Source organism: Carcharhinus amblyrhynchos, chromosome 25 (assembly GCF_965287045.1).
Source record: "Carcharhinus amblyrhynchos chromosome 25, sCarAmb.v2.hapA, whole genome shotgun sequence".
Lineage (NCBI taxonomy): Eukaryota > Metazoa > Chordata > Chondrichthyes > Carcharhiniformes > Carcharhinidae > Carcharhinus > Carcharhinus amblyrhynchos.
Genome location: NC_137348.1, coordinates 42,405,945 through 42,425,510, shown reverse-complemented (window position 1 = coordinate 42,425,510; position 19,566 = coordinate 42,405,945). Strand labels below are relative to the sequence as shown.

General features: G+C 46.3%; 1 protein-coding gene across 5 annotated transcripts in view; it reads right to left on the bottom strand.

Annotated features, from left to right (window-relative positions):
• The window catches only part of grin1a (glutamate receptor, ionotropic, N-methyl D-aspartate 1a), a 201,296-nt gene that overhangs the window by 136,458 nt on the left and 45,272 nt on the right, over positions 1-19,566 (bottom strand). For 3 of the 5 annotated variants that reach the window (XM_080212517.1, XM_080212514.1, XM_080212515.1), the window contains exons 4-5: positions 8,103-8,165; positions 7,423-7,523 (exon numbers count right to left, since the gene is read on the bottom strand). In XM_080212517.1, coding sequence (XP_080068643.1) covers positions 7,423-7,523; positions 8,103-8,165 — 164 coding nt within the window. The remainder of the gene's footprint in view (positions 1-7,422; positions 7,524-8,102; positions 8,166-19,566) is intronic. The other 2 variants (XM_080212518.1, XM_080212516.1) reach the window with 1 other exon arrangement.

Here is a 19,566-nt window from a genome sequence, read left to right as displayed (position 1 = left end):
TACAGCCAGTCACAGTGTCAGTGGAGCTGGTTACAAGCAGTCACAGTGTGAATGGAGCTGGTTACAAGCAGTCACAGTGTGAATGGAGCTGGTTACAAGCAGTCACAGTGTGAATGGAGCTGGTTACAAGCAGTCACAGTGTGAATGGAGCTGGTTACAAGCAGTCACAGTGTGAATGGAGCTGGTTACAAGCAGTCACAGTGTGAATGGAGCTGGTTACAAGCAGTCACAGTGTGAATGGAGCTGGTTACAAGCAGTCACAGTGTGAATGGAGCTGGTTACAAGCAGTCACAGTGTGAATGGAGCTGTGTGCAGCCAGTCACAGTGTTAAACATAGAACATTACAGCGCAGAACAGGCCCTTCGGCCCACGATGTTGTGCCGACCAGTTAAAAAAACAATGACCCTCTAACCTAAACCAATCCCTTTCCATCCATAAACCTATCCACGGATCTTTTAAACGCCCCCAAACTAGGCGCATCTACAACTGCAGCAGGCAGGGCATTCCAATCCCTCACCACTCTCTGGGTAAAGAACCTACCTCTAACATCCGTCCTATATCTACCACCCCTTAATTTAAAGCTATGCCCCCTTGTGCTAGCTTTCTCCATCCGAGGAAAAAGGCTACCACTGTCCACCCTATCTAAACCTCTAATCATCTTATATGTTTCAATAAGGTCCCCTCTTAGCCGCCTTCTTTCTAACGAAAACAACCCCAAATCCCTCAGTCTCTCCTCATAGGACCTTCCCTCCATACCAGGCAACATCCTGGTAAACCTCCTCTGCACCCTCTCCAATGCCTCCACATCCTTCCTATAATGTGGGGACCAGAACTGCACACAATACTCCAAGTGCGGACGCACCAGAGTTTTGTACAGTTGCAACATGACATTGCGGCTCCTAAATTCAGTTCCCCCTACCAATAAACGCCAAGACACCGTATGCCTTCTTAACTACCTTATCTACTTGATTCCCAACTTTCAGGGATCTATGTACACATACACCTAGATCCCTCTGTTCATCAACACTATTCAGAGTCCTACCGCTAGCCCTATACTCTACACATCTGTTATTCCTGCCAAAGTGAATTACCTCACACTTATCCGCATTAAACTCCATCCGACACCTCTCGGCCCAGCTCTGCAACTTGTCCAAGTCTCTCTGTAAACTATGACACCCCTCTTCACTATCTACCACTCCTCCGACTTTGGTGTCATCAGCAAATTTACTGATCCACCCAACTATACTCTCATCCAGATCATTTATAAAAATTACAAACAGCAGTGGCCCCAAAACAGATCCCTGAGGCACACCACTCGTAACCGAACTCCATGACGAATACTTTCCATCAGCCACCACCCTCTGTCTCCTATCTACTAGCCAATTCCTGATCCAATTAACTAAATCACCCCCAATCCCATACATCTGCATTTTCTGCAGAAGCCTTCCATGGTGAACCTTATCAAACGCCTTACTAAAGTCCATATATACCACGTCAACTGCCTTACCCCCATCCACCTCTTTGGTCACTTTCTCAAAAAACTCAATAAGGTTAGTAAGGCACGACCTACCCTTCACAAAACCGTGCTGACTATCTCCAATCAATACATTACTCTCTAAATAACTATAAATCCTATCCCTAATAATTTTTTCTAAAACTTTGCCCACAACAGAAGTAAGACTCACCGGTCTATAATTCCCGGGGAAGTCTCTGTTTCCCTTCTTAAACAATGGGACAACATTCGCTATCCTCCAATCCTCTGGCATTATACCTGTGACCAACGACGACCTGAAGATCAGAGCCAGAGGCTCTGCAATCGCCTCTCTTGCCTCCCAGAGAATCCTAGGGTAAATCCCGTCCGGCCCAGGGGACTTATCTATTTTCAAACGCTCAAGAATATCTAGCACATCCTCCTTATCAACTGCAATACTATCCAGTTTACAACCCTGTAACCCAGTGTTCTCCACAGCTACATTTATGTCTCCCTGCGTGAATACCGAAGAAAAATATTGGTTCAATGCCTCTCCAATCTCTTCCGGTTCCACACATAACTTCCCACTGCAGTCTCTTACTGGCCCTAATCTTGCCCTAACCAATCTTCTGTTCTTAACATATCTATAGAACGCCTTAGGATTCTCCTTAATCCTATCAGCCAAAGTCTTCTCGTGTCCTCTTGTAGCTCTTCTTAACTCACTCTTTAACTCCCTCCTAGCCAATCTAAAGCTTTCTAGTGCACTACCTGAGCCCTCAAGTCTCATCCTGACATAAGCCTCCTTTTTCCTTTGAACCAGCGAAACAACTTTTTTAGTGCACCACGGTTCCCTTGCTCGACCATTACCTCCTTGCCTGACAGGGACATACATACCAAGGACTCGCAGTAGCTGCTCCTTGAAAAAACTCCACATTTCGGACGTTCCCAGCCCCTGTAGTCTCCTAGTCCAACCTATGCTTCCTAATTCTCTCCTAACAGCCTCATAATTACCCTTCCCCCAGGTAAAACTACTGTCCCGAGGTTCCAGTCTATCCCTTTCCATCACTAAGGTGAACGTAACCGAATTGTGGTCACTATCACCAAAATGCACACCAACTTCCAAGTCTAACACCTGGTCTGGCTCATTTCCCAGCACCAAATCCAATATAGCCTCACCTCTAGTTGGTCTATCTACATACTGAGTCAAAAAACCTTCCTGCACGCTTTGTGCAAAAACTGACCCCTCTAATGAGCTAGAGCTATAGCTATTCCAATCAATATTAGTAAAGTTAAAGTCCCCCATAACAATTACCCTATTACTTTCACTCCTATCCAGGATTGTCTCCGCAATCCTTTCCTCAACCTCTCTAGAACTCAGGGTTAACGGAGCTCATTACCCCCAGTCACAGTATTAATGGAAGCTAGTTACAACCAGTCACCGTTTCAATGGAGCTGGTTACAGCCAGTCACAGTTTTAATGGAGCTGGTTACTGCTAGTCACAGTGTTAATGGAGCTGGTTACCCCCGGTTGCAGTGTTAATGGAACTGATTACAGCCAGTCTCAGTGTAATGGAGGTGTGTACAGCCAGTCACAGTGTTAATTGAGAGGTTTACTGCCAGTCACAGTGTTAATGGAGCTGGTTACAGGCAGTGGCAATGTTAATGAAGCAGGTTACAGCCAATCACAGTGTTATTGGAGCTGGTTACAGCCAGTCTCAGTGTTCTCAGTGTTGATGGAGCGGGTTACAACCAGTCACTGTGTTAATGGAGCTGGTTACAGTCAGTCACAGTGTTAATGGAGCTGATTATCTCCAGTCACAGTGTTAATGGAGCTGGTTACGGCCAGTCACAGTGTCAATGGGGCTGGTTACAGCCAGTCACAGTGTTAGTGGAACTGATTACAGCCAGTCACAGTGTTAGTGGAACTGATTACAGTCAGTCATAGTGTCAATGGAGCTGGTTACGGCCAGTCTCAGTGTAATGGAGCTGTGTACAGCCAGTCACAGTGTTAATCGAGTTGGTTACTGCCAATCACAGTGTTAATGGAGCTGGTTACAGCCAATCACAGTGTTATTGGAGCTGGTTACAGTCAGTCACAGTGTTAATGGAGCTGGTTATCTCCAGTTACAGTATTAATTGAGCTGTTTACTGCCAGTCACAGTGTTAATGGAGCTGGTTACAGCCAATCACAGTGTTAATGGAGCTGGTTACAGCCAATCACAGTGTTAATGGAGCTGGTTACAGCCAGTCACAGTGTTAATGGAGCTGGTTACGGCCAGTCACAGTGTCAATGGGGCTGGTTACAGCCAGTCACAGTGTTAGTGGAACTGATTACAGCCAGTCACAGTGTTAGTGGAACTGATTACAGTCAGTCATAGTGTCAATGGAGCTGGTTACGGCCAGTCTCAGTGTAATGGAGCTGTGTACAGCCAGTCACAGTGTTAATCGAGTTGGTTACTGCCAATCACAGTATTAATGGAGCTGGTTACAGCCAATCAGTGTTATTGGAGCTGGTTACAGTCAGTCACAGTGTTAATGGAGCTGGTTATCTCCAGTTACAGTATTAATTGAGCTGTTTACTGCCAGTCACAGTGTTAATGGAGCTGGTTACAGCCAATCACAGTGTTAATGGAGCTGGTTACAGCCAATCACAGTGTTATTGGAGCTGGTTACAGCCAGTCTCAGTATTCTCAGTGTTGATGGAGCAGGTTACAGCCAGTCACAGTGTTAATGGAGCTGGTTACAGTCAGTCACAGTGTCAATGGAGCTGGTTACAGTCAGTCACAGTGTTAATGGAGCTGGTTATCTCCAGTCACAGGGTTAATAGAACTGGTTACAGCGAGTCACAGTGTCAATGGAGCTGGTTACAGGCAGTCACAGTGTAAATGGGGCTGGTTATGGCCAGTCACAGTGTCAGTGGAGCTGGTTACGGCCAGTCACAGTGTTAATGGAACTGATTACGGCCAGTCACAGTGTTAGTGGAACTGATTACAGTCAGTCACAGTATCAATGGAGCTGGTTACGGCCAGTCACAGTGTTAATGGAACTGGTTACAGCCAGTCACAGTGTTAATGGAGCTGGTTACGGCCAGTCACAGTGTTAATGGAACTGGTTACAGCCAGTCACAGTGTTAATGGAGCTGGTTACAGACAGTGGCAGTGTTAATGAGGCTTGTTACAGCCAATCAAAGTGTCATTGGAGCTGGTTACAGCCAGTCTCAGTGTTAATGGAGCTGGTTGCATCCAGTCTCAGTGTTAATGGAGCTGGTTACAACCAGTCACAGTGTTAGTAGACTGGTTACAGGCAGTCTCAGTGTTAATGGAACTGGTTACAGCCAGTCACAGTGTTAATGGAGCTGGTTACAGCCAGTCACAGTGTTAATGAAGCGGGTTACAGCCAATCAGTGTTATTGGAGCTGGTTACAGCCAGTCTCAGTGTTCTTAGTACTGATGGAGTGGGTTACAGCCAGTCACAGTGTCAATGGAGCTGGTTATAGTCAGTCACAGTGTTACTGGAGTGGTTATAGCCAGTCTCAGTGTTAATGGAACTGATTACAGCCAGTCACAGTCTTACTGGAGCTGGTTACAGCAAGTCACAATGTTAATGGAGCCGTTGCATCCAGTCACAGTGTCAATGGAGCGGGTTACAGCCCGTCACAGTATCTAAGAAACTACTTACAGCCAGTCACAGTTTCAATGGAACAAGTTACACCAGTCGCAATGTTAATGGAACTTCTTATAGCCAGAAGCAGTGTACCGGAGATGTTTGCTGCCTGTCTCAGTGTTAATGGAGCTGGTTACACCAGTCACAGTGTAATGGAACAAGTTACAGCCAGTCACAGTGTAATGGAACCAGTTACAGCCAGTCACAGTGTAATGGAACCAGTTACAGCCAGTCACAGTGTAATGGAACTACTTACAGAAAGGAACCTTGGAAGAGACGGATTCTGGGAATTGTTGCTGAATGCTGTTAGATTCCAGGATTACAACTGGAGTCACATTGATGGGAATTGAATGAGTTACAGAAAGACTTTGGGAATGAAGGTGTATACTAAGGGCATCGGTGCAATGATGTTCTGTATAAACAGAATCAGAGTGAATTGAGATGGAGGCACAGAAGGAATGCAGCAAGATACAATGTGTTTCACAGGAAATTACACTGAGTCCAGACAGATTTTGCTGTGGAAATAGTTTTGGGAAGTCACATTGGGTACAGTCAGACTCTGGAGAGTGAATCTGGGTACAGACCGACTCTGCAGGGTGAATCTGGGTACAGTTCGACTCTGCGGGGTGAGTCTGGGTACAGTCCGACTCTGCGGGGTGAGTCTGGGTACAGTCCGACTCTGCGGGGTGAGTCTGGGTACAGTCCGACTCTGCGGGGTGAGTCTGGGTACAGTCCGACTCTGCGGGGTGAGTCTGGGTACAGTCCGACTCTGCGGGGTGAAACTGGGTACAGTCCGACTCTGCGGGGTGAAACTGGGTACAGTCCGACTCTGCGGGGTGAAACTGGGTACAGTCCGACTCTGCGGGGTGAAACTGGGTACAGTCCGACTCTGCGGGGTGAAACTGGGTACAGTCCGACTCTGCGGGGTGAAACTGGGTACAGTCCGACTCGGCGGGGTGAAACTGGGTACAGTCCGACTCTGCGGGGTGAATCTGGGTACAGTCCAACTCGGCGGGGTGAAACTGGGTACAGTCCAACTCTGCGGGGTGAAACTGGGTACAGTCCGACTCTGCGGGGTGAAACTGGGTACAGTCCGACTCTGCGGGGTGAAACTGGGTACAGTCAACCCCTTTGCAATACCTTAGGCCTTCCCTAACTTCCTCACTTTGACTCCCTGACACTTACCTGAGTTTCCCATTCCTGGGACATTGGTTCTGGTAGCTCCTTGTAGTGCCTCTTCCAGCCACTGCAGCGCTGTTTATGGAGTTGGTGGAGAGCTGCTGGCCAATCTGATTGGTGGGCAGCTCTCCAAGAGGAGGCTTCCACATTGGCAAGCTGTGGAAATTCCGCCTAATGCCAATCAGTGCTCGTTAGAGTGTAAAATGGAAGTAGGGCTGTCAGATTGTGAGCGGGGTGTACCCCTAGCCCCCACCATCTTGGATATACAAAGACTCTGGGGAAATGGAGCTGGGTACAGATATATACAGTGGAAGTTTAGCTGGTGGAGACAAAGCCTAACAAAAGGAGCAGGAACAGACAGAAGCATGGGAAGATATACAGACAGGGGGAATGGAGGGGGGAAGTATACAGAATGAGGGGTATTCAGACCGGGAAAGTATACAGACTGGGAGAGTATACAGACTAGGGGAGTATACAGACTAGGGGACTGTACAGACCAGGGGAGTGTACAGACTAGGGGAGTGTACAGACCGGGGACCTGTATAGACAAGGGGAATATAGAGGGGAGTGTGCAGAATGAGGGGGTATTCAGACCGGGAGAATATACAGACCAAGGGATTATACAGACCAGGGAAGTGTACAGACTAGGGAAATGTACAGACCAGGGAGTATCCAGATTGGGGAGCGGAGGGGGAGTGTACATACCTGGGGGAGTTACAGACTTGGCTGAGTATACAGACTGAGGAATGTACAGATCGGGAAATGGAGGGGAAGTGTACAGACCTGGGGGAGTGTACAGATTGGGGGATTATACAAACTAGGGAAGTGTACAGACTAAGTGAGTGTACAAGACTAGATTAGTGTACAGACCGGGGAGTGTACAGACCAGGGGAATGGAGGGGGTTTGTACAGACCTGGGGGAGTTTACAGACCCAAGAATTGGAGAGGGAGTGTACAGACCAGAGGGCATGGATACTAGAGGGATGGAGTTGGATGTCTGCTGAGTGTCAGAGTAGAGAGTGGGCCACAATGCTCAGGGTGGAACTAGGAGGAGACAGACACACAGGACAGGAACTGGTGTTGATATTCTTCGACAGTTTGTCACTTACTTGGCTGACAGGATGATGACTCTGGCCTCCAACTCCTTGGCTTCAAGCAGCATTGATGTCATGTTTGTGGTGCCTGGTTCAAACTGTAGGACCTTCTCAGCCTGTAGTTGGTGCAGGGATTCAGAATTACTACACGATTTGTCCAAAACCCATCCTTTTCGGCCTCTTTCCATCAACGACGCCTTTGATCTCCAGCATAGATCAGCTTAAAGGCGATCAGGTAACTGGGCCCGGGTGGAGCCAATGTGAGCTACAGAGGTCTCTGTACTGGGCATGCAAACTAAGATAGAACAAGACCAAAAAAAGGGTGCGTGCATCTTATAGAGTAGAATAGAGAGGGGGAAATGCATCTCAACCTGAAAGAGAGTTGGTCGGTCTTTCAAAAAAAAGTCTTAAACAGGGTGAAGTCAGAGGAAAACGGTCATGGCTTCGATTTCTAAAATGTACTTTAAGAAACTTGCAAGTTAGTCTTTATTCAACATGCATGTGTCCTTATAACAAGATTTGGTTAGGTAGGGGCGACTCATGTTCTTTAACCATTCTCATTGACAAACCAAAATAATCTGTTTGAAACTAACAGCGTGCTACCAGAACAGTCTCATTGGTTACTGTGTGACTGTGGCTGAGCTACTCCGTTAGTTTACCATTGCTGGCTCGTGCAGTCTTACATGCAAATATACCTTTGGTCCTCGCCTGCTGTCATACGAATGTTGGTCGTTGTTTTCAAAGTTCCTTTTTTTATTCTGATGAGTAATGTGCACAGAGAAAATATGTAGACACAGAAGAATATTATAAACAGTTGAAAATGACGTGTAGTAAGCAATTTAACCCTCTCTCCTCCTCAGGGTCAAACGTATCACTGGAGCTCGCAAAAAAAACAGCTCCTCACTTATTTGAAGGCTCCATGACACTGGCTGTGTTGTACTGGCTGTGTGTGGCACTGGCTCCGTGCGGCACTGGCTCCGTGTGACACTGCCTCCATGTGGCACTGGCTCCGTGTGACACTGCCTCCATGTGGCACTGGCTCCGTGTGACACTGGCTCAGTGTGACACTGACTCTGTGTGACATTGGCTCTGTGTGACACTGGCTCCATGTGGCACTGGGTCAGTGTGACACTGGCTCCACGTGGCACTGGCTCCGTGTGACACTGGCTCCGTGTGACACTGACTCAGTGTGACATTGGCTCTGTGTGACGCTGGCTCTGTGTGACACTGGGTCCGTGTGACACTGGGTCCGTGTGACACTGGGTCCGTGTGACACTGACTCAGTGTGACACTGGCTCCACGTGGCACTGGCTCTGTGTGACACTGGCTTAGTGTGACACTGGCTGCACGTTGCACTGACTCCGTGTGACACTGGCTCCGTGTGACATTGGCTCCGTGTGGCACTGGCTCCGTGTGGCACTGGCTCCGTGTGGCACTAGTCATGCTATACTGGTTCTGTGTGCCACTGGCTCTATGTGCCACTGGCTGTGTGATACTGGCAATGTGAATCTACCTGTGTGACACTGGCTCTGGGTGGCTGGCACTCTTGTTATAGCACTGCTGCACTGGCCCTGGGCAAATGGAACTATGACACTGGCGGCCTTACACTGGCTCAATGGCAATGGCACTGTGAGACTGACTGTATGACATTAGCTCTGTGATACTGGCTCTGTGAAGGTGCCTCTGAAATCTGTAACTGTAATCTACCTGTATGGTAGGTAGCTGGCCCTTTGTGGCTGCATGGCTGTGTTACACTAGAATTGTGAAACCGGATTTGTGAATCTGGCTGTGTGACACTGGATCTGAGATACTGGCTCTGCAAGTCAGGTCTGTGATAATGAATCTTTGAGAGTTGCTCTACACATCAACTCTACAGGATCCAGTATAATTCGTTAACCGCTCTCTCAGCTGGTTCTGCCACTTTCAATGATTTGTATATAAATACCACCAGCTTTCTCTGCTCCTGCACCCACTGTTAGAATGTACCCTTTGCTTTATAATGCATCTCTTTATTCTCCTACCAAATTGAATCACTTCACACTTGTCTGCATTAAATTTCTGCCACTTGTCTGCCCATTTCACCAACCTGGATTTGTCCTGAAGTTTATCATTTCACAATATTTCCAGGTTTTGTGTGATATACAGATTTTGGAATGGTGTCCTGTGCACCCAAGCCAAGATCATGAATAAAAACAGATTCAGTGTCACAAATCTAGAGATCTGCAGCCAATGTTTCAGAGCAGTGCTGTGGATCAATGACATGAAGCCAGTGAAGGCATCAAGAAGCAGGTGTCCTCGCATCGACCCCTAGGATTCCCCATGTATACCACCCTCCAGTCAGAAAAACATCTGTTCATCTTTACTCCTTCCATAATTCTGCTGTCTCTGTCCCTTTTATTTTGTGGGCCTCAACTTTGCCGTCAAGCCTGTCGTGAGACACTTTATCAAATGCCTTCTGGAAGTCCACGTACACCAACCACACTATCCTCATCAACTCTCTCTGTTGCTGCTTCAGAAAACTCCTAAAAAGTAGTTAAATCCAGCTGTTCCTTAACAATTCCATGCTTGCTTTCCTTAACTAATCCATATTTGTCCGAGTGACTGGTTAATTTTGTCCCAAGTTATCATTTGCAAATCCTTCCCGCTACTGAGGCTAAACTGACTGTCCTGTAGTTATGATGTGGATGTGCCGGCGTTGGACTGGGGTAAACACAGTAAAAAGTCTGACAACACCAGGTTTTAGTCCAACCGATTTATTTGATAGTAAACTCACAAGCTTTCGAGGGGACTCCCTCTTCGTCAGGTGAATGGAGAGTTCTGGCCTCAGACAGAGCGTATAAAGCACAGACAGTTTAGAGATTACTGATTAGAATGTGAATATTTACACCTAAGGGTTCATGTTGCACTATCTGTAACCCCCGTGGCTTGCCTGGGTTTGCAAAACCTCACTCACTGTGCTGTCTGGAGACAATACGCATCTCTTTAACCTGTGATCAGTGCTCCTTCCACAGACATTGTCGGCCACTTTAGGACTTGAACAGCAGGTTAGGTGTAAAGATTCGCATTCTAATCAGTAATCTCTAAACTGTCTGTGCTTTATATGCTCTGTCCGAGGCCAGAACTCTCCATTCACCTGACGAAGAGGGAGTCCCCTCGAAAGCTTGTGAGTTTACTATCAAATAAATCGGTTGGACTAAAACCTAGTGTTGTCAGACTTTTTACTGTCCTGTAGTTGCCAGGTTTATCTTTACACTTGTATTTGAACAAAGTGTAATTCTCCAAGTGTTTGATGCCAACCCCAAGTCTAAGGAAGACTGAAACACCAATGCTGCAATCTCCACCTTCACCTCCCTCAGTATCCTTGGATGTGTCCTATCTGGTCTTGCTGACTTAATTTTTAACACAGTCAGCCATTCTAATACGTGCCCTTCATCACTGTTCAGCCCATCCAGGATCTGAGTTACCTCCTTTCACCAGGACCTCAGTAACATTTTCTTGCTAGTTAAAGACATGTAAAGTATTCCTTTAATACCTCAGCCATTCCCCCTGCCTTCATGAATACATCCCCTCTTTATGGTACTTGATCTGTGGCATGGATTGGCTCCATAAAACTGGCTGCATATCAAAGGTTCCACAACACTGACTCTACAACACTAACTCAGTGCAATCGGATCTCTGCATCCAAATCTGGACCCTTCTCTTTGTCTCTCTGAGACTGGCCGTGATACACTGCCCCTTTGAATGGGCTATGTAACGCTGGCTCTGAGCATTGGCTATATGAATTGGTGTGTCACTGGCTCTGAGGCACTGGCTATGTGAATTTGTATAACACTGGCTTTCAGCACTGGCTGTATGAATTGGTGTGACACTGAGTGAGCACTGGCTGAACTGGTGTAACACTGGTTTTTTGCAGCTGGTTCTCTGTCACAGTGACAAAGAGTCATTTAGTGACATTAGTTCTGTTACACTGGCCTTGTGGCATTGGCTGTCTAGCACTGGTTCTCGAAGACTGGTTCTATGACATTTGCTCTGCAACACTGGATACAGGGCTATAAATCCTCATGGCGTCAGCACTTTGACCTGCCTCTGTGACACTCTTTCCAGAACAATGGATCTATGAAATGAGCTTTTGAGATTGGCTTAATGACGCAACTCTGAAACTATCGCCATGAAAGTGGATCTATGACCCTGACTGGACTACAGTGAGTCTGTTGTGACATTGTTAGAAGGCTCACAATACCAGGTTAAAGTCCAACAGATTTATTTGGTAAGATGAGCTTTCAAAGCACTGCTCCTTCTTAAGGTGAGCCCTGTTGTGAGTAATGTTGTGACATTAGACCAGCACAATATTCCAGGTTGTGTGGAAGTAGGTCTGTAACAGGCTCTGTGAGACTGGGGCTTCAATGTTGGCTCAGTAATACAGGCAGTATAATCCTGACTCTGTCATCTGTTACACTGACCTTGTGATATTGGTTCCATTTCACCATCATTGATTCACTGGCCTTCTGACCCTGGGACACTAGATCTGTGAATTTGATCTTTGATAGTGGCTCTGTGAATCTGGCTGTTTGTTACTGACTTTCTGAGACTATCTCTTGCACATTGGCACTACAAATGTGGCTTCTTCACACTGGCTCCATGACACTGGTTCTGTGTGAGTGGTTCTATCACATAAGCTTTCTGATGCAGTTTCTGTGCCACTGGCTCAGTGACACTGACTTTGTGAGTCCTTCCTGTTGATTGGCTGCTTGCCAACTTGCTGCATTGTATTGTTGCAATGCAGGGGCTGGTGGGGGAAGGAGGGGATGCTGGGGATGGGGATGGGCAAGATGGTGATTCTGATTAACATCATATCTCCCCATAGCATGGGGCTTATTGAGTGCCAGCATCCGGTATGGGAATACATGATGTTAAAGTTGAATAGGGACAGTATCCGATCAGTGGTGGAGGTCAAGAGAATGTGACATCAGGATACTGATGTGGAGGGAGTCTGCAACCACTCCGGGATTACAAGAGGTGAGTTTGTTTCTGGTCCCTGGATTAGGAAAAGCTCAATCCTTTGCAGATCTTGGAGTTTGGAGGAGGTTTTTCTGTATTTCTGGCAAAAAGAGGCCCTTTGTCTCTTAGTGTTGCAAAGGGAAAATGTGGATCTCCATCAGTCCCGGACAACAACCCCTCCTTTCATTCCCAGAGTGAGAATGTCCAGTGAAACAATGAATAACAAAGCTGTTCAATCGCAACATCCGGAAGAGCTTCCCATTCAGAGAGGACAGTTCTCACTGGACAAATGCTTGATCCCAGTGTTGCAGTGGGAGAATTGGTTGATCTCCAGCCAGCTCATGAGTGATCCCGGATCACGTCTAGGGCAAATGTCTGAAGCCAAGTGATCTACTGAGACTAATCTCTCATTCTTATTGACCCAATGAGACAGATCTCATTCCTACTGATCCAATGAGAGGGATCTTGCATTCCAATTTGTGAGATCTAATGAGAAGGGACACTTACACCTACTGGTCTTGTGAGAAGGATCTTTCATTCTGAGAGATATAGAAGCGTAGATTTGCAACAGGAGGCCACTCAGCCCATCATCTGCATGCCAACTGATAAAAGCTCTAATCAGACAAATCCCATTTTCTAGCTCTTGGTTTATAGTGGCTTTGATGTTCATGTCCAAATGTTTCTAAATGCAGCAAGAGTTCAGGCAGTGAGTTCCAGACTCCCAATATTCTCAAAAAATTCCTCAACTCACCTCTAATCGTTTCACCAATGATTTGGTTATTGATGTTGTTGTTCATTGTTCAGGGGAATGGGTGCTGTCCAGGCCTCTCCTATCTTTATACACAACAATTAAATCTCCCCTCAGGCTCCTCCATTTCTAGGAAATAACACAAGCCTATTCAATTTTTCATCCTTTAGCTTCGATTCTTCACCTTTGTGAACCACCTCTGGTACACTCTTGAGTGCAGTCACACCCTATTCAAAGCTATTTCATGAGATGTGGGCATCACTGACCAGGCTGACGTTTGTTGCCCATCCCTAATTGTCCCTAAACCGAGTGGCTTGTGAGGCAATTTCAGAGGACAGTTAAGAATCAGCACACTGCTGTGGATCAGGAATGTAGGCCAGACTGGCAATGACAGCAGGTTTCCTTCCCTAAAGGTCATCAATGAACCAGATGCGTTTTTATGACAATTGATGATGTTTCGTGTTCACCTTTACTGAGACTAGCTTTATATTCCAGAATTATTAATTGAATTCACATTGGGAAAATGTTAGAATCCTTTATCAATCATATAAGCCCTACAGTGCAGAAAGGAGGGCATTCAGCCCATCAAGTCTGCAGTGACAACAATCCCACTCAGATCCTATCTCATAACCCATGTATTTACCCTAGCTAGTCCCCCTGGCATGAAGAGGCAATTCTTTCATTGCCAATCCACCTAACCCTGCATATCTTTGGACTGTGGGAGGAAACAGGATCACCCAGAGGAAACCTACGCAGACACAGGGAGAATATGCAAACTCCACATAATTACATACATAGAACATAGAAAATTATAGCACAGTACAGGCCCTTCGGCCCTCGATGTTGTGCCAAGCTATGTCCAAACCCAAGATCAAGCTATCCCACTCCCTATCATTCTGGTGTGTTCCAAGTGCCTGTCCAATAACTGCTCGAAAGTTCTTAAAGTGTCCGACTCCACTATCACAGCAGGCAGTCTATTCCACACCCCAACCACTCTCTGAGTAAAGAATCTACGTCGGACACCCCTCCTATATCACCCACCATGAACCTTATAGTTATGTCCCCTAGTAACAGCTACATCCACTCGAGGAAATAGTCTCTGAACGTCCCCTCTATTTATCCCCTTCATCATCTTATAAACCTCTGTTAAGTTGCCTCTCGCCCTCCTCCGCTCTAAAAAGAAAAGCCCTAGCTCCCTCAAGCTTTCCTCATATGACCTACCCTCCAAACCAAGCAGCATCCTGGTAAATCTCCTCTGTACTGTTTCCAATGTTTCCACATCCTTCTTATAATGAAGTGTCCAGAACTGAACACAATATTTCAAATGTGGTCTCACCAAGGTCCCGTACGGTTGCAGCATAATCCCATGGCTCTTAAACTCAAACCCCTTGTTAATAAACGCTAACACACCATCCACTTGAGTGGCAGCCTTCAGAGATCAGTGGATATGAACCCCAAGATCTCTCTGTTCCTCCATATTCCTTAGAACCCTGCCATTGATCCTGTAATCCGCATTCAAGTTTGTCCTACCAAAATGAATCACCTTTCACTTATCAGGATTAAACTCCATCTGCCACTTTTCGACCCAGCTCTGCATCCTATCAATGTCTCTTTGCAGCCTACAAGAGCCCTCCACATCATCCACTACTCCACCAATCTTGGTGTCATCAGCAAATTTACTAACCCATCCTTCAGCCCCCTCTTCCAAGTCATTGATTAAAATCACAAATAGCAGAGGACCCAGCACTGATCCCTGTGGTACACCACTGGTAACTGGCCTCCAGTCTGAAAATTTTCCCTCCACCACCACCATCTGTGTTCTATGATACAGCCAGTTATTTATCCAATCGGCCGTATTTCCTTCTATCTCACACCTCCTCACCTTCTTCATGAGCCTACCAGGGGGAACCTTATCAAATGCCTTACTAAAATCCATGTATACAACATCAACTGCCCTACCTTCACCTACACACTTGGTTACCTCCACAAAGAATTCAATCAAATTTGTGAGGCAAGACTTACCCCTCAAGAATCTGTGCTAACTATCCCAGATTAAGCTGTATCTTTCCAAATGTCATAAATCCTATCCCTCAGGACCTTTTCCATTAACTTACTGGCCACTGAAGTAAGACTAACTGGCCTATAATTGCCAGGGTCATTCCTATGTCTTTCTTGACATTCGTCCCTCTCCAGTCCTCTGGCACAATCCCCATGGACAGTGAGGACCCAAAGATCAAAGCTAAAGTCTCCGCAATCTCATCCCTTGCCTCCCAAGTATCCTAGAATGTATCCCATCTGGCCCAGGGGACTTATTGACCCTCAAGTTTTTCAAAATTGCTAATACATCTTCCCTCATATGATCTACCTCCTCCATCCTATCAGTCTGTATCACACTCTCATCCTCAAAAACATGGGCCCTCTCCTTAGTGAACACTGAAGAAAAGCATTCATTCAATGCCTCACCTATCTCTTCTGACTCCATGCACGAGTTCCCACTACTATCCTTGACCGGCCCTAACCTCACCCTGGTCATTCTTCTATTTCTCACATAAGAGTAAAAAGCCTTGGGGTTTTCCTTGATCCGACCCGCCAAAGACTTTTCATGCCCCCTCCTAGCTGTCCTAAGTCCTTTTTTTAAGCTCATTCCTTGCTACCTTGTAATCCTCAAGCGACCCAACTGAACCTTGTTTTCTCATCCTTGCATACACTTCCTTTTTCCTCTTGACAAGACATTCAACCTCCTTTGTGAACCATGGTTCCCTCACTCGGCTGTTTCCTCCCTGCCTGACAAGGACATACCTATCAAGGACACGCAGTATTTGTTCCTTGAACAAGCACCACTTTTCATTTGTGCCTTTCCCTGACAGTTTCTGTTCCCATCTTATGCTCCCTAATTCTTGCCTAATCGCATCATAATTACCCCTGCCCCAATTACAATCTTGCCCTGCTGTGTGACCCTACCCCTCTCCATTGCAATAATGGAGGACACCGAATTGTGGTCACTGTTTCCAAAGTGCTCTCCCACAAACAAATCTAACACTTGGCCCGGTTCATTACCCAGTACCAAGTCCAATGTGACCCTACCTCTTGTCGGCTTATCCACATATTGTGTCAGGAAACCCTCCTGCACACACTGTACAAAAAGTCTCCCATCCGAACTATTCCACCTATAAAAATTCTAATCAATATTTGGAAAGTTAAAGTCACCCATGATAACTACCCTGTGACCTCCACACCTATCCATAATCTGCTTTGCCATTTCCTCCTCTACATCTCTATTACTATTTGGGGGCCTATAGAAAACTCCTAACAACGTGACCGCTCCTTTCCTATTTCTAACTTCAGCCCATATTATCTCAGTAGGCAGATCCCCCTTGAAATGCCTTTCAGCAGCCGTTAAACTATCCTTGATTAACAATGCTACTCCTCCACCTCTTGTACCACCTTCCCTATTCTTACTGAAACATCTATACCCTGGAACTGCCAACAACCATTCCTGTCCCTGTTCTGACCACATCTCTGTAATAGCCACAACATCATAGTCCCAAGTACCAATCCACGCTCCAAATTCACCTACCTTATTTCGGATGCCCCTTGCATTGAAGTAGATACACTTCAATCCACCATCCTGTCTGCCTGTACACTCCTGCGACCTTGATACCTTCCTCAGTCCTCATTACCCTCAACACTGGCTTCTGGACTACAGCTCATTTTACCAAAGTTACCCAAGTCTGGAATTGAACCTGGGTCCCTTGCGCTGTGAGGCAGCAGTGCTAACCACCATGCTGCCCCCGGATGTAATAGCAGAACATTTAGAAATAATTAATATAATCAAGCAGAGACAACATGACTTCATGAAGAAGACATCATGCCTGACAAATTTATTGGAATCTTTTGAGGAGGTAGCAAGGAGGATAGATAAAGGGGAAACAGTAGATGTAATATACTTGGATTTCCAAACAACGTTCGATAAAGTGATGCATAAAAGGCTACTTAATAAAATAAGAGCCCATGGTGTTGGGGGTAGTATATTAGCATGGATAGGGGATTGGCTAACTGACAGACGACAGAAAGTTGGGATAAGAGGGGCATTTCCAAGATGGCAATCTGTAACGATGAAGTCTTTCAGGGATCAGTGCTGGGGCCACAATTGTTTACAAAAATATTAATGACTTGGACGAGGGAAGTGAATGTTCTATTGCCAAGTTTGTGGCTGACACAAAAATAGATGAGAAGGCAAGTGGTGAGGATGACACAGAATCTGCAGAGGGATATGGGCAGGTTAGGTGTGTGGAGGAATTTGGCAGATGAAATATAATGTTGGAAAATGTGAATTGATGCACTTTGGTAGGAAGAATAAAGGAGCTGAATATTATTTAAATGGAGAAAGACTGCAGAAAGTGCTGCAGCACAGAGAGATTTGGGGTCTTCATGCATTAATCACTAAAAACTAACATGCAAGTTCAGCAGGTATGGAATGTTGGCTTTTATTTCAAAAGGGATGGAGAATAAAAATAAGGAAGTTTTGCTAAAACTATACAAGGTATAGTAGACCACAGCTGGAATACTGTGAACAGTTTTAGTCCCCTTATCTTTCCTTAAGGAAATTGCCCAGAGAAGGTTCACTAGGTTGACCCTGGGTATGGAAGGACTTTATTATGAGGAGTGGTTGAGTAGGTTGGGCCTGGGAGTTTAGAAGAATGAGAGGTGACCTTATTGAGACATATTGGATTCTCAGGGGCAGAGGTGGACTTACAACAAAACACACCATGCCTTGGCACAAGGCCTCACCAGTAAACATACTGCATGCTGGCTGTTGGCTGTGGGGGCATCAATTAGAGCCTGACAGGCTCTTGAGCACACCAAAAAGTGCAGAACTATCAGCAGACAATGCAGAACAACATCAGAACTCTGGTTGAGTCCCCTTAGATTGTGGGATCAATTAGAGTCATGTTTAATAAGAACATAAGAAATAGGAGCAGGAGTAGGCCATCTAGCCCTTCGAGCCTGCCCCGCCATTCAATAAGATTATGGCTGATCTGTCGTGGCTCAGTTCCACATTCCCGCCCTCTCCCCATAACCCTTAATCCCCTCTCTTACCACCCTTTGAGTGAAGAAGTTCTTCCTCAACTCCGTTCTAAATGGCCCCCCCTTTATCTTGAGGCTGTGCCCCCTAGTCCTACTGTCCTTTCTGAGTGGGAAGAGTCTCTCCACCTCTATCCTATCCATCCCATTCATCATCTTATATGTCTCAATGAGATCTCCCCTCATTCTTCTAAACTGTAACGAGTACAAGCCTAGTTTATTCAGCCTCTCCTCATAGCTCAACCCCTTCAACTCTGGCATCAGCCTAGTAAACCTCCTCTGCACTCCCTCCAAGGCCAAAATATCCTTGCGCAGGTGCGGCGCCCAAAACTGCACACAGTACTCCAGCTGCGGCCTCACCAATGCCCTATACAGCTGCAGCAAGACCTCCCTACTTTTATATTCAATCCCCCTCGCTATGAAGGCCAGCATCCCATTAGCCTTCCTGACCACCTGCTGCACCTGCAGGCTGGGTTTTTGCAACTCATGCACAAGGACCCTGAGGTCCCTCTGCACCGTCGCCTGCTGCAGTTTTTCGCCACGTAAGTAATAATCCTTCTTACCATTATTCCTACCAAAGTGGACAACTTCACACTTGCCAATATTAAATTCCATTTGCCAGTTCCTGGCCCATTCGCCCAGCCTATCTAGATCCTTCTGTAGACTCTCCACACCCTCCGCGCAATTTGCCGTTCCACCAATCTTGGTGTCATCAGCAAATTTCGACACCATACACTCGGTTCCCTCCTCCAGATCATCTGTATAAATGGTAAATAGCTGAGGCCCCAGCACCGACCCCTGGGGCACTCCACTAGTCACCAACCGCCAATCCGAATAGCACCCACTGACCCCCACTCTCTGCCTCCTATTTGACAACCAATCCTCTATCCATGCTAACACCCTACCCCCAACTCTGCAATAATCTCTTGTGAGGTACCTTGTCAAACGCCTTCTGAAAATCAAGAAAGACCACATCCACCGGCTCTCCTCTATCCACCGCCCTAGACACATCCTCATAGAACTCCAGTAAATTTGTCAGACACGACTTCCCCTTAACGAAACCGTGCTGCGTCTGCTCTATCAAGCAATTCCCCTCAAGATGCCTAGTTATTTCCTCCTTGATCACGGATTCTAACATTTTACCTACAACAGATGTTAAACTAACCGGCCTATAATTCCCTGCCTTTTGCCTGGCACCCTTCTTAAACAACATTAGCCGTTTTCCAATCTTCCGGCACTTCCCCGGAATCCAGCGACGTTTGGAAAATAACCACCAAGGCATCCACTATCACCTCCGCCATTTCTTTCAGAACCCTCGGATGCATTCC